Source organism: Colletotrichum scovillei (assembly GCF_011075155.1).
Source record: "Colletotrichum scovillei strain TJNH1 chromosome Unknown Contig00006, whole genome shotgun sequence".
In the NCBI taxonomy this organism is placed as follows: Eukaryota; Fungi; Ascomycota; class Sordariomycetes; order Glomerellales; family Glomerellaceae; genus Colletotrichum; species Colletotrichum scovillei.
In genome coordinates, this window is record NW_023336264.1 from 1,208,035 (window position 1) to 1,221,433 (window position 13,399).

General features: G+C 50.9%; 1 protein-coding gene across 1 annotated transcript; it reads left to right on the forward strand.

Moving 5' to 3' along the window:
• Positions 1 to 1,214: 1,214 nt before the first annotated feature.
• On the forward strand, positions 1,215 to 4,321 carry HER10_EVM0008962 (uncharacterized protein; the record flags this gene model as incomplete). The annotated part of the gene is made up of 3 exons (XM_035478467.1): positions 1,215 to 3,024; positions 3,349 to 3,676; positions 4,267 to 4,321. 3 exons carry the CDS (start codon positions 1,215 to 1,217, stop codon positions 4,319 to 4,321), a joined length of 2,193 nt encoding a protein of 730 aa, XP_035333058.1.
• Between the last annotated feature and the right edge of the window lie 9,078 nt (positions 4,322 to 13,399).

Below are 13,399 nucleotides of genomic sequence, written 5' to 3' on the forward strand. Positions count from 1 at the left end.
CGGGGCCACGGACGCTTACTCCGTATCATTCTAGGTACTTTGAACATGCTCATGACGTTTCAAGCACGGAAACAGATAACCTTGTTTGAGACATTACTTGATTTACGGGTGGCTTGGCAGATCGGCGAGATTGGATCGCGTGCCCGGTCACGATCCGGCGGAGCTTGCACAACATCGAATCTCTAAGATTAACTATTAATACGTGTGACTGCAATCCTTAGATGGTCCGAGTGAAGGATGAAGTTCACAAGCTTTGACGCAGAAAGAAAGATTTGTCTACTTCTACATTTACGCTGGGTCAATCATTACGTGTATGATATTGATGGGTTAGAGTCCTTGCAAGAGACCTCCGCGTCGTTCGGGGCGTTGGGCGAGAATACCCACCGTCTCCCGACAGTCTGGTGCTCGTTACACGAGTCTTTGAGACATTCAAATGTACGAGTCATCCGAGTTATCCGCGCAAATCTTCATTAACAGTGAGTAACTTTCTCAACCTACTCTCACTGCCCTTTCAATGTAGGTACATCGATCGCAACCGGCCATGCAATGACCACCGCCTCAGCCCGACGTCTCTGTAGCTTGTGCCGCACCCATGGATTCCACATATGGCGTATGGGAATTAGATCTACTCCTGTCATTTCCTCCCACAAAGCACTCACATGGAGTATCGGCTGCTGCCGAGCCACAAGGCCTTCCATCTTCTGCGTCCTAATTCAGTCGGTTTGCCCGATGAAGACATTCAGTAGGCGATCAATTAGAGACAGACTGATCTGGATCTTGAAGATAACATCGCATGTCCATTCCTGCCAGTCTTAAGAGTATCCCAACAATCGGCTAACATGAATCCCATTGTCTCCTTTGCTATGGAAACGGCTACTTGGGACCCATCTGCAAGCGGGCAACCAAATGGCAAAGACTTGGCGATAGAGAAAGGCTAGTTGATGTCGTCAAGGTGTTCAAAGATCCGCCCAGACATCCCCGCCTGGATTTCACCGAGAAGATTTGAACGCATGTAGAATGGCCGTTTCGACGATCACTCTATATGCAATCGCTCTTGCTGCCGTTTGATGCCTCTAGCTTTTTATCCTTATTGGAGAAGGCGTGTCACTCAGGTCACGGGAGAGTGGTCCTGGGAAGACTTCTGGGAGCATTCCTATCTATCGCCCATCAAGGACCGAGCCTTGGGCTCTAGAATACCCAGTTCTTGAACGAATATGTCGAAATTGACGGGCTTATGGCGGCTCATCTTGCCGCCGCTGCTCCTAGGAAGCAGCAGCCTGGCCCAGTCATGCCTCGAGGCGCTCAACAACAATCAGGTCGACGCATGTGTGTGCTACTCCCTAGAATACGTCGTCAGTTACGTCGCCTACGTTGCTGTTTCTACGTCATACACGTCAAATTGCGAGGCTCTGCCCACGATCTCAGCCACCACATCCGCCGCGCCTCAGATTCTAGAGAGTAACCCTGCAGGTGGCAACTATTCAGGGTACGTGACAGTCAGCAATGGAGTTTACACAGGAACAGACATCTTGGCCGGGCCGACTACGAGAGCAAGTCTGGGACTCGATGGATCAGGGACATTGGTAGTGGAGGATCCGCCTTCGTATACGACAATTTCCCGAGGCGGTACGGCAACAGTCAGCCCTGGATCACTTCCGAGCTCTGTCAACTCAACAAGCTTTCTGACTACGAATCCCATCACGGCACCACGAACCATTCTCGTCGCCAACCCCACGCCGGGGGCTTCCACAGCTTCCCAAGGAACTGTAATCGTTGCAGTACCTGATCCAAGATTATACAACACGAGCACACTCGCTTATTCGGGGCCTGATCCCCTAGGCGCAGCTCGAACGACCATTTCAACTATCACCGAGTCTGGCTTTATTCCCGGCACCTACGTTGTCGCTGTCGCCACAACGAAGACACCAGATGTGTCCTACGATGTTTCTACGGTTGCGTACACTGGGACAGCCGTTCTCTCGGGCCCTACCGTAGTGTCAGTCATTCAACCCACGGAAGAGAGCGGTCGAGGAACTGTAGTGATAGGAGTCCCGCCGACAGGAGTTCCCCCTCCTCAGGTGACGTCGATAGTTCCGTACGAGGGCATGAGTTCAATTACAGGACCGACGACGATTCTCAACAGGCCCTTCGATGGCACCGTGCCGGGAACCGTCATAGTCGGACTGCCACCAGCATCTTTCATCACCCAGACTGTGCCCTTTACGGGCAGGGAAATCCTTACGGCCCCAATCACTATCTCGATAGCACCACCAAGCGGCTCTCAACTTGGTACCGTTGTCATCGGAAGTCCATCAGCCGCATTCCTGGCCAGCTTCATTCCTTTTACAGGGTCTACCCAAGAGACACTATCTGTGATCCAGCCTACAGGCACATCTCCAGGAGTTGTAATCATCGGGCAAACCGGAGGTCCCAATCCAGATGTCGAGGATCCCACGTACGTCGCTTCGGCGCCTCAAATAACACCGACCCGATATTTCACGTCGATTGTGACCTACCTTCCTGCCTCAGATGCTCCGAACACACCATCGACCTTGGCTGTCATAGATGGTACGGTTATCATTGGGTTGCCGCGCATCGTCTCTCCAGCTGCGACTGGCTCAGACTCTTTTATCACTTCGGCAAGAAGAGGGACCTTTGTCACCTCTACTGTCGACTTCACTCAGGGCGTGGATTTGCCAAGAACTGTTGATCCTGTGGGAACCGTCCCTGGAACGGTTTTTGTTTATGCCTCATTGAGAGGTGAAAATTCGGCAAATCCGTTCGTTACTTCTGACATCGTGCTGCTTGGAACAGCGGCTGGCTCAGCGCCTACGACGATCTCCGTTGTGCAACCAACCAACGGACTTCCTGGAACCTTGATCATTGGCAGACCAGCCATATTTGTGACTTCGACTGTCTCTTGGACAGGTTCAGTTCCTCTGCCATCTAGAACAACACTTGCAGTCGTGGCCCCCTCAGGAGATAGCCCCGGCACGGTGTTCGTTGCGGATCCCGCGGTTTTGGGTAGACAATTCTCAACTTCCTACGTTCGACTCTCTGGTACCCAGGAAGAGGGCACTGCAACAACGTTAACCCTGATACCAGATCAGGGTACTTCGCAGCCAGTTATCGTCATTGGAGTCTCTGGTGACTACGTTACTTCTACAATTGACTTCAGCGGCACAGATATACTTACGACAAGAACCACACTTTCGACATTGCCGCCGAATGGAGTGGCACCAGGCTTCATTATTGTAGCTGACCCACCAACTTCAGTGTCTACAGGAACACCTGGGGTAATAAATGGGGCTTCTGGTGACCTCCAGCCCGACTTAATCACCTCAACAGTCTTCTATGAGGGCTCGACTACATCTGTTTTGACCAGTGTCCAGCCCTCAGGACCCAACAGGGGTACAATCCTGCTTGCAGTACCCTCAGTAGCCTCATCATTAAGACCTAGCGAAAGCCCCGTGTCGAATGTGGACGATCCAAGCGTGGCTCTGGCCTCATTCGTTACTTCGACGGTTGCCAGTCTTGCCGGCTATCCTGTTACATCAAGAATTACAATCTCGACAATCACTCCTGATGTTGAGGCCTCTATGCCTGGTACGTACGTTGTGGCCTTGCCCAACAACTACATTACCTCGACTGTGCCCTGGACTGGTGCGATGCCCTTGTCAACCTTGACCACGATCTCAATCTTACCACCTTCCGTCTCTCAGCCGGGTGTTTTCGTTGTAGCTGCTCCGAATGCGACAGTCTCATCTACACCTCAGCCAGTGAGTAGTGATTCAACCTCGCAGCCGGTTCCTACAAGCAATGCTGCCCCAGGAGACTCAGCTACGCCGCTTCCTGCCACACAGCTATCAGCTCAGACGCTGTTTACAACCTCGACAGTACTTTTGGCGAGCAATCTTGGGATCTCATCAGCAACCACTCTGACAACACTTCAAGGGGATCCGGGTTCACCATCCACAGTTTTGCTTGGTGTTCCTGCTGCCACCGAGACCGCCATAGGGGAAGAGACACTGGAAGCTACTTCCAATGCAAATGCTGGGTCTCAGTCACCTAGTGAGTCAGAATCTGGAACCAAGTCACCTCCTGCAGGCAGTTTCAGCTCGACAGCCACGCCTACTGACTGTTTACCAATGACGACTGCCCTCGCCAACTCTGCAATTGGTTCCGTCGTCACTTCGGACATTTTCTACAGCGGAACCAACCAATTTACCTCGCCAATCCCGCTGACGACTCTCTCTGCTGGCCTAGGCAGTCCTTCTACCGTAACAATGCTCCATCCATCATCGGCCACTGGCTCAACTAGCAACTCTGCAGGAGATTCCGGCTCCAGGCCGCTGGAAATTGTGTCATCATTGACGACTAATAGCTCACCAAGCCCAACTACCGTTGTCCTTGTTGAATCTGGAACGACAGTTCTGCTACAGGCTTCCTTTGTCACATCTACTTTAGATGCGGGCAGTAGTGCCTCAGAGGGCTCTCAAGGGCTTATCCCTATTTCTACGATTCTACCGAGCGCTGGTGAACCAGGTACTGTTGTGCTGGGATGGCCAGTAGCGATAGCATCATCGACTACAAGCAGGAGCTCGTCTTCAGAATCGAGCCCAGAAAACACGCTTCCCGCACAACTGTCAGGCTCATTAGATTCCTCCACAGTTTCTACCATACAGTCCAAGGTCTCAGACCTCCAAGAACTTACGGGGAGCTCGCAGACCGATTCAGGCCCAACAAGCATCTCCTCTTATAGCGACACAGATAGCATAGCTTTCTCAACTGTTGCTAGCACGGCAGCCCCAACGGACTTCAGCACCACTGATGCGGCTTCTTCTGGGCGCCTTTCCAACCAATCCCCCTTTGGCACAGCCCCAGACTCGGCGGTGACGACTGCTGTTGCTACAGTCCTCGTCGACTACACAGGCACTGGGGTTCCAAGCGAGTTTTTAACGCTTAGAACGACTTCAGGGACCGTCATAGTTCAGAGACCTCGACCTCTTACAACTGTACAAACGTTCATCCCTGGAAGTATCTCCACTGCATTTCTCACAATCATCCCATCTGGCACCGAGCCTGTCACCATAGTCTTCGGGATTCCATCGCCTGTGGGCACAACGTCCGTCCTGAGCACTAGCCCAGAGATTGTCAGCGTGGGAACGCAGTCAAGCACAAACTCGGTTGATACACTGACCTCTGTGGATCCCCAAATAGCCATTAGCAGCCCGACAAGCTCAGCAACGTCGGCATCTCAACAAGATGTTCCAAGTTTGCCTGTTTCCACGTCAGCCGCCATATCTACTTCGAATGATCCAATTTCCCAAAGCCCCTCTGAGCCTACTCCTTCCGAAAGTACAACTTCCGTGACTGTCAATCCAGGTTTCCTCTCCCCACCAGGAATTGTCTCTACTTCGAGTTCAACTTCAACGTCCTCAGTCTCAGAAGCAACTTCGTCTGTGAGTCAGACTTCTGCAGAACTTACAACAGACTCGTCTAATCAGATTCCGACAATTTCTTCATCCCAGTCTTCTGGTCCCGATACTATTTCCTCTTCTGGTAATTCTGGCATAGACACTCTCGCACTGTCTGCAATCATTTCCCAAGTGTCCGGAACTTCGTCAGCTCCAGATTCGACCTCGAATGTGTCCTCAACTACAGCGACTCAGCCGCAGGAATCCCCGTTGACTACATCAATGACTTCACCTTCCACTACTACGTCAACAACAAATGTGGTTACCGCGCTTGCGTCGAACCGCATTTCTGATCCGAGTAGCTCGTCTTCCGCTTCTGGTGCCGTTCTTCCAAACCCTCTTGATTCGCCCACACCCGCATCTCAAAGCACTGAAGCAGGAGCCAATACCTTGAGCCCTGCTAGCTTAGATGTCTCAAGTTCGGGTTCAGCTTTGGAGGTTTCTGGATTCTCCAGCATCTCAATTTCAGACACGTCCGCCCAGTACTCATCGAGTTTGTTACTTCCGGTCACAACTGATCCCAATCTGATTGGCCCAACTTCCTTGACTGAAATATCACCATCTGCAGAATCATCTCTTGTCTCGTCCAGAACTACTTCCTCCCAGGGCGCTTCTGTATTATCGACATCTGTTCCCATTCTTGGAAGCACTTCTAGCACAGGATCCCCGACTACTAGCACTCTCTCAGTAGCGCCGGGTGTACTTTCAACAGAAACTTCATCTTTCGTTGAATCTAGTGCCACAACAAGCTCTCCTAGCTCACTAGCAGGCTTTCTTCCAAACTCCCTATCGAGCGGTGGTACTATTTATACCGATGTACCCACTTCAGTGACAACCACGGGTCAGCCAACCGTACCTTCTTTTGCATCTACATCTGACACACTCTTTTCGACTGGAGGCACAAGCTTATCACTTCCAGCCTCTACAGAGACACCAGTTGACACAAGGATCTCTTCAGCTGTTACAGAAACCTCCTCTATTATCTTGCCCGCCGGCTCGAGTTCTGTGACCTCCTCAGCTATAGACATTCAAAGTTACACGGCGGCTTTGTCTTCTCCTGATTCTTCCAGCGTAGTAGAGTCACAGACCTCATCGTTAACAGAAACTACAGCCGGCTTATCAGCCAGCTCCGAGCTTTCAACTCAATCTGCGTCTTCGATCAGCTCCACCAGTACCGAACTTTCTGCGCTTTCTGACCCAACGATCTCATCCTCACTTCTCAATATTCTGAGCACCCTGTCATCGAGCGCTGTATCATCTCCCACTGTTGCTCCTCCATCTTCGAGCGTGTTGACTTTTACTGGGGCAGATCCGGCCACCGCAACGATGGACACCGTTTCTGCCGACTCAACAGTTCAGGACACGACCTTGACCTCAACGTCTTTAATCTCACCTGACTCTGGCCTCTCCTCGTCCAATCTAAGCAGAAATTTAGGCTCCAGTAGTCTTTCTGCTTCAGCCACACTATCTAGACCTAGCTTGGTGACCCCAACAGCAACCTTTGTGACGTCTGTGGTCCTATTCACAGGAACTGAGACTCTTACGGGCACCGGCCTTGTCCCTCTCACCACCATTTATCCAAGTAATGGCGACGCACCAACTGTAATATTTGGTGCGGCTAGGAGACTCTTTGCTTCCGTTGCTGTGCCGTACTCTGGTACAGGGATCATCACTGGACCTCAGCAGGTGAGCATCGTGTTGCCAAGCGGTTCAGACTCACTAGTGCTGGGGACAATTGTCTACGCAACACCAGACCCTCTGGTCACGTCCGAGGTAGACTACACTGGAGCAGGCACCCTCACTTCGCCTCTGCCATTGACCACTATCTACCAATCCGGCACGGTCCCTGGAACCATCGTTTTGGCGAGGCCCGCTATTTTTGCTACCTCTGGGACCAGTTCTACTGCCGTTCCCAGTGCTTCGAGCGAGTCGTCCTCCCCTGTTGTGTTAAGCACAATATTGCAGTCTACAAGCTTGGTTGAAACTCGCTCCTTTTCCACATTCTTTTTTCCACTAAACTCTGCCTCGACTTTTGTTTCCTTTGGAAGCTCGTCGGGATCGAGTGGAGTTTCCGAGTCTACCGCCTCGAGCTTGCCCACTGTTCTGGCTGAATCCAGCACATCGAGCGAACCACAGCGAGGATCAAGCAGCCTTGTAGCGGTTTTCCCATCAACTTCATTCGATAGTTACAGCTCGATGGTCGGTAATCTGAGCTCTTCCACGATCTTTCCAGCTTCCCCGGTTGGTTCTATTTCAACCCCAGAATTGTCAACTTTCACCGCAACATCAACGGATGACAGCCTCTCAAGTAGCGTCAGCATTGATCCAGCGTTTTTGGGCACATCTTCGAGCTTGACAAGCGATCCAATTGTCCCAACCTTCACAAGCGAAAGGCCTATTTTCTCAAGCCAGACAACAACGTCAACTGATCTAGAAACCACCGCAGTCCAGACGACGGTATCGCAATCATCTGAAACAAGCATTGGAGTGTCTCCTTCCAACACTGTTGGATCGAGCGACTTGGCATCCTCTTCTCTTTTGGTAGTGTCTTCCACTGCTTCTTCATCTGATTTCAATTCTTTCACTGTAATTTCTTCTGTGGATTCCACGGCTTCCATCGAGTTTCCTTCGTCTGTGGAAAGTAGCCCTGCATCTGAAGAAACCATTCCGACCATCTCCCCTATCTCGGATCAGGCACTGGTCTCGAGTTCAGCTCCGCCAGCATCTGCCCTCTACGACAGCATTCAGGTGCCCTTCACAGGCACTGATCAGTTGCCTACTCCGGTCCCCATCAGTACAGTGCCTCCGAGCGGAAGTGTCCGTGGAACTATTTTTTACGCCGCCCAGTTCCTCACGTCAACAGTATCGGGGACAGGTCAGTCCACAGTGACCCTTTCAACGATCCAGCCTTCTGGGACACAGGCTATTGGCTTGGTAATCATTGCAGTCCCTGTCTCGCTACAATCGTCAACGACGTCGTCTATCTCACCTGATAGTGGAGGATCGTCTACCACTGAGATCAGCTTTGATTCATCAGCGACTTCAATCACAACATCGGTCACTTTGGCATCTCCCCTAGCTGCAACGAGCAGCATCAGCTTGAGCGGAAGCGCCGGCAGCACTGGAACTATCGAACTTAGCACAACCCCTGAGTCAACTAGCGTGGCGGCGACATCCAGCGAAGTCGAGAGCTTGAGCACCCTTAATCCTGAGGCAATAAGCACAACCTTTGCTTCTCTATTTACCACCGCCGATTCAAGCTCTCTGAGTGATGTTTCTTCGGCATCTGGCCTTAGCACTCTCCAGAGTAGCAGTACCTCCTTTGAGGCCCTCAATACCGATACGAGCGCAAGAACTTCGATTACTATCGGATCAGAAGCCAGCAGCTCCACTTCCATCGATGCAACCTCAACTGAAGCCAGCTCCTTGACATCTTTCACTGCCTCAAGCCTGTTTAGTGAGTCTTTCACAACGACAGCAAGAGTTGATTCTAGCAACAGCATCCCATCGACTAGCAGCACAAGCGACTTTGAGACAATTTCCACAGCGCTTGCTTCTCTGATATCTACCACCGATCTCATCTCCACATTTAGCCCGCCTACTACAGCAGATGACACTACCTCAACGTCCCGCAGTTTACCTACAGAAACCGCCAGTTTGACCACAAACGCTGAGATCTCTTCGGCAGCTTCTTCCAGTCTTGCTTCCGAAACAGCCAATATTTCTCTCAAGATTACTGCCTCAACTGGTGACACTCCAAGTACATCAGAGAGCTCGCTGATAGAAACTTCCTCTTCTCTCCTGTCGACTACCACCGGCACGATTGCCTCCTTTTCTTCGGATTCTACAAGCAGCGATTTCATAGCAGCCACTTCAATTCCTTCCGAGACTTACCAATTCTCGACCACGTCAATATCAGCGGAAGCTGCTTCTTACATCACCTCGCAACTCATTTATACCGGCCCATCTCCACTATCTGAGCCTCTCCCATTGAGCACTGTCCAGCCAACGAACGGGTCTCCAGGCACTGTTATCTTGGCTATTCCAGCGTCCTTCTATGTCACTTCGACTTTGATCTACACCGAAGGCGACTCCTACATCGTTCCGTCTGCCATTAGTACAGTTGCACCTTCCGGAACAGCTAAGGGCACCGTCGTCTTTGCCGCTCGCTATGCAGTGGCTAAAGTTGCGTACTCGGGCACTTCAATCATCACGGAACCTATCCCCATCGCCACATACCCGGGCAGCGGAACAGTTCTTGGTACCATTGTCTATGCTGATCCTCCATCAACCTCAGCAACATCAGGGCCATCTTCTACTACGTCAACTTCTACAGACTCCCTTGACCTGTTCGACCCTTCAGCCACCTCGACTTCGTCAACTTCCTCCGACGTGGGGATCCCTTCTACATTGTCCAGTAGCTCACTCCTGTCTACTGTGTCTTCAACATTGGAGGTTTTTACCGAATCTTCGACTTCTTCGAGAGACACATTCACAGTAAACCCTGACACACTAGTACCAAGTTCTACCTTTGTGTCCAGGTCGACGACAGAAGAGCCAATAACGGCAAGCGGCTTATCTCCCGAGATTTCTTCATCAACGTCAACATTGACATCATCATCAAGCGGTTTCACAGACCCCGGAGCTTCTTCAACTTCTTCCACACCTAGCTTAGATGGTCAAGAGACATCATCTGTCAGTGCATCATCGGGCGAAGAGTCGAGCACTTCAAGCACCTTGGTCACTGAGTCTTACCCAACACCAATCTCCTCATCATCTCTGTTGTCTTCAAGCTCTTTGGAAACTGTTGGCCTTGATACACTGTCGCCTACTAGTATATCTAGCAGTTTCTTATCTGGCGTGGAAAGCAGCACATCGGTTACATCATCTAGCGACTCTGCTCTTCTCAATCCAACGCCCTCATCTGACTCAGAGTCTACAACGAGCAGTAATTCACAATCGCCATCGGAAACGTCTACTCCTAGCTCAGCTACCACTATCGCGTCGACAAGCGATTCGGAGAATGAAACCTCGAAGAGCTCCTCGGCGGAATTTTCGTCATTAATCTCAAGTACTGCAACGACGCTTGAGCCTGACACCTTACTTCCAAGCTCAACCAGTACCTCCTCGAGTGAAACTATTACTGCGACGAGCATCTCCGCTTCAGGCCCGAGCCCATCATTTATATCGATTTCTCCTGAAGATTCATCCTCATCCTCAAGCACTCGGAGTATAGTAGAGTTCAACACCTTGCTATCAACGTCTAGCGACTCAACAGCAGTACCATCAGTGTCCTCGGGTGGCACTGAGAGCTCTTCTGTGCTGAGTACCTCAACTTCAGAACCCAATTCCCAGCTTACCTCAAGCTCTGTTGAGGATTCATCGTCTTCTTCCGGCACTCAGGCAACTGCCGAGATCAATACCTTGCTACCAACGTCTATCGTATCTGCAACTACGGGCACAGAGACAAGTTCCTCATCTTTTGAGTTGAGCAGCTCATCAGGAGTTTTATCTGCATCAAGCTTGACTGTCACGTCTGATCCGTTATCGTCCATCACCAGCAGCACATCCTCGTCAGCTGCAGACTCTTCAGGTGTCCTGAGCAGTGAGGGTTCTGATTCCATTGGTTCGAGTTCAAGCGTTGCCGTCGATCTGAATACGCTACCTTCTCCAACTAGCCTCCCAACAAGTGAGGGTAACAATTCCTCGACCTCCAACGGAGCAAATGCATCGACGCCAACCCCAACATCGACCTTGTCGCAGTCAAATCCAGGCAGTCCAACGCTAGATAGCACAACCACTACGTCTGAGGGCTCTTTGAGTTACGTTTCGTCTTCTAGTGTGACAGTTGATCCTAACAGTCTGCTGTTTACATCCTCAAGCTCATCTACAGAGCAAGGCTCGAGTTCCACGGATATACTTGGATCGTCCTCTTCAATTCCACAGTCGTCTGCGAAAGTAAATTCATCTACAACTTTGGACACTTTGGACACTTCTTCTGGCTCTTCCACCAGTTCCAGTACCATTACTACGACTTCCGTCGGTTCAACATCAGACGTTGCCTCCTCCTCTTCAGAGGTTTCCAGCACTATTGCCGCTTCGCCCAGCCTTACAATCAAGCCGGATAGCCTACTGCCAACCTCGCAGAGCACTTTGACTGAAAGTGCATCAAGCACCTTTGAGAGCTTCTTGCTGTCATCTTCAGTTTCTACGGCTACGTCTACTATCAGCTCCACCGAATCTTATTCTTCTTCTTCAATAATAACCAGCATTTCAGTCACTGATTCAACTTCAGTGAGCTCGCAAGCAAGCTCTGAAGAAATTACAATCATACCAACACTTTCCTCCACTAGCACATCCACAAGTAGCTCTGAGTCTTCTGCTTTCACGGTCGACTCCGCAACTCTACTTTTAAGTTCGACAACTTCAAGCTCTTCAGAGAGTGATTACCTATCGCCATCGAGCTCTATCGTTAGTTTCACCGAATCTTCCGTATCCTCACCAATCGACACTTCTGCTGTCATAACAACTTCTTCAACTCCCCAATCAAGCTCCGATGAAGCCGCATCCGTAACATCTATATCCTCATTCGTTACCACAACTACGTCTCCATCCTCATCTCCAACCATTGACCCCGCTAGTCTTGTCTCGACGTTCACAGAATTGCCAACTACTGATTTGACGTCTTCTCTTTCCTCGTCAATTTCGGATCGAAGCTCTTCATCCGAATCCAGTTCCGAAAGCTCAGTCGAGGCCGCGTCTAGCTTTTCACTTTCCTCATCATCAACCTCGATCGGGCTGTCTCTATCTTCGAGCCTCCCATCGATTGATCCAGCGAGTTTGGTTTCAAGTTCGGAATCATTTTCCTCGAGCTTATCAACGTCCTTCGTCAGCTCAACCGCCGGGATCACAATCACAATTTCAAGCTCGACTTTACTCTCATCTTCTGCTTCTTTCACTCCCGCGTCCTCCAGTGCGACAATCAATGCAGAAACCTCAACTACTCTGTCCGAGTCATCGTCGGCGAGCACTACAAGCACTCCTTTGCCAACATCTTCGTCGTCGCCGACCTCCACGACTGCACCAGAAGTCACTCCGTCGACCTCATCTGATTTGTCAGTCAGCTCGTTTACCTCGTCAGCATCCTCAAGCCCAACGGTTGATCAAGCAACGCTACTGCCCACTTCGGAGCCATCATCGATCAGCACGTCTACAGATCCAAGCAATCTATCTTCGTCTTCGATCGCGCCGGATGCGACTTCGTCAAGCTCATCTGACTCGACGTCCATTTCAATTACTTCATCTACGTCTTCGAGTTCAACAGCCGGTCAAGATACGTTGCTTCCTACATCAGAGTCTTCGTCGATGAGTACTTCGATCTTCTCCTCATCGTCATTAGCTTCCTCTACGCTTTCATCCAGCTCCGCCTCCGAGCCTTCTGATACTCCATCCGTTACATATGTTTACACCACCATTTTCCTGACAGCTTCAGACTCACCAGACTCAACTATCATTGCTTCAATCAGTCCGAGCGGTACTCAAGCTGGCACTATAGTCATCGGAAGACGAGCACAATTTGTTACTGTCACTCGCCCATACAGTGGGACCAATACTCTAAGCGACGGTGCAACTACTGTCAGCATCGTGCAACCGCAAGATGAGCAGCCAGGCACAGTCTACGTTGAGACGACTCCGACTGCGCTACCTTCGACTTCCAGGTCAACATCCACTGACCTCTCGCCAGGGTTGTCGAGCTCGATACTCTCAAGCTCTTCGACCTTCGAGCCACTCCCAAGTACATCGTCTACTGGCGCCAGCGCCACTTCTACAAGTACGACTGATGCTGTCGAGCCGAACACTTTGCTATCAAGCACGAGTGCCGCTTCGACGAGCTCGTCTTCTAGTTCAGACTCGCCCCCGTC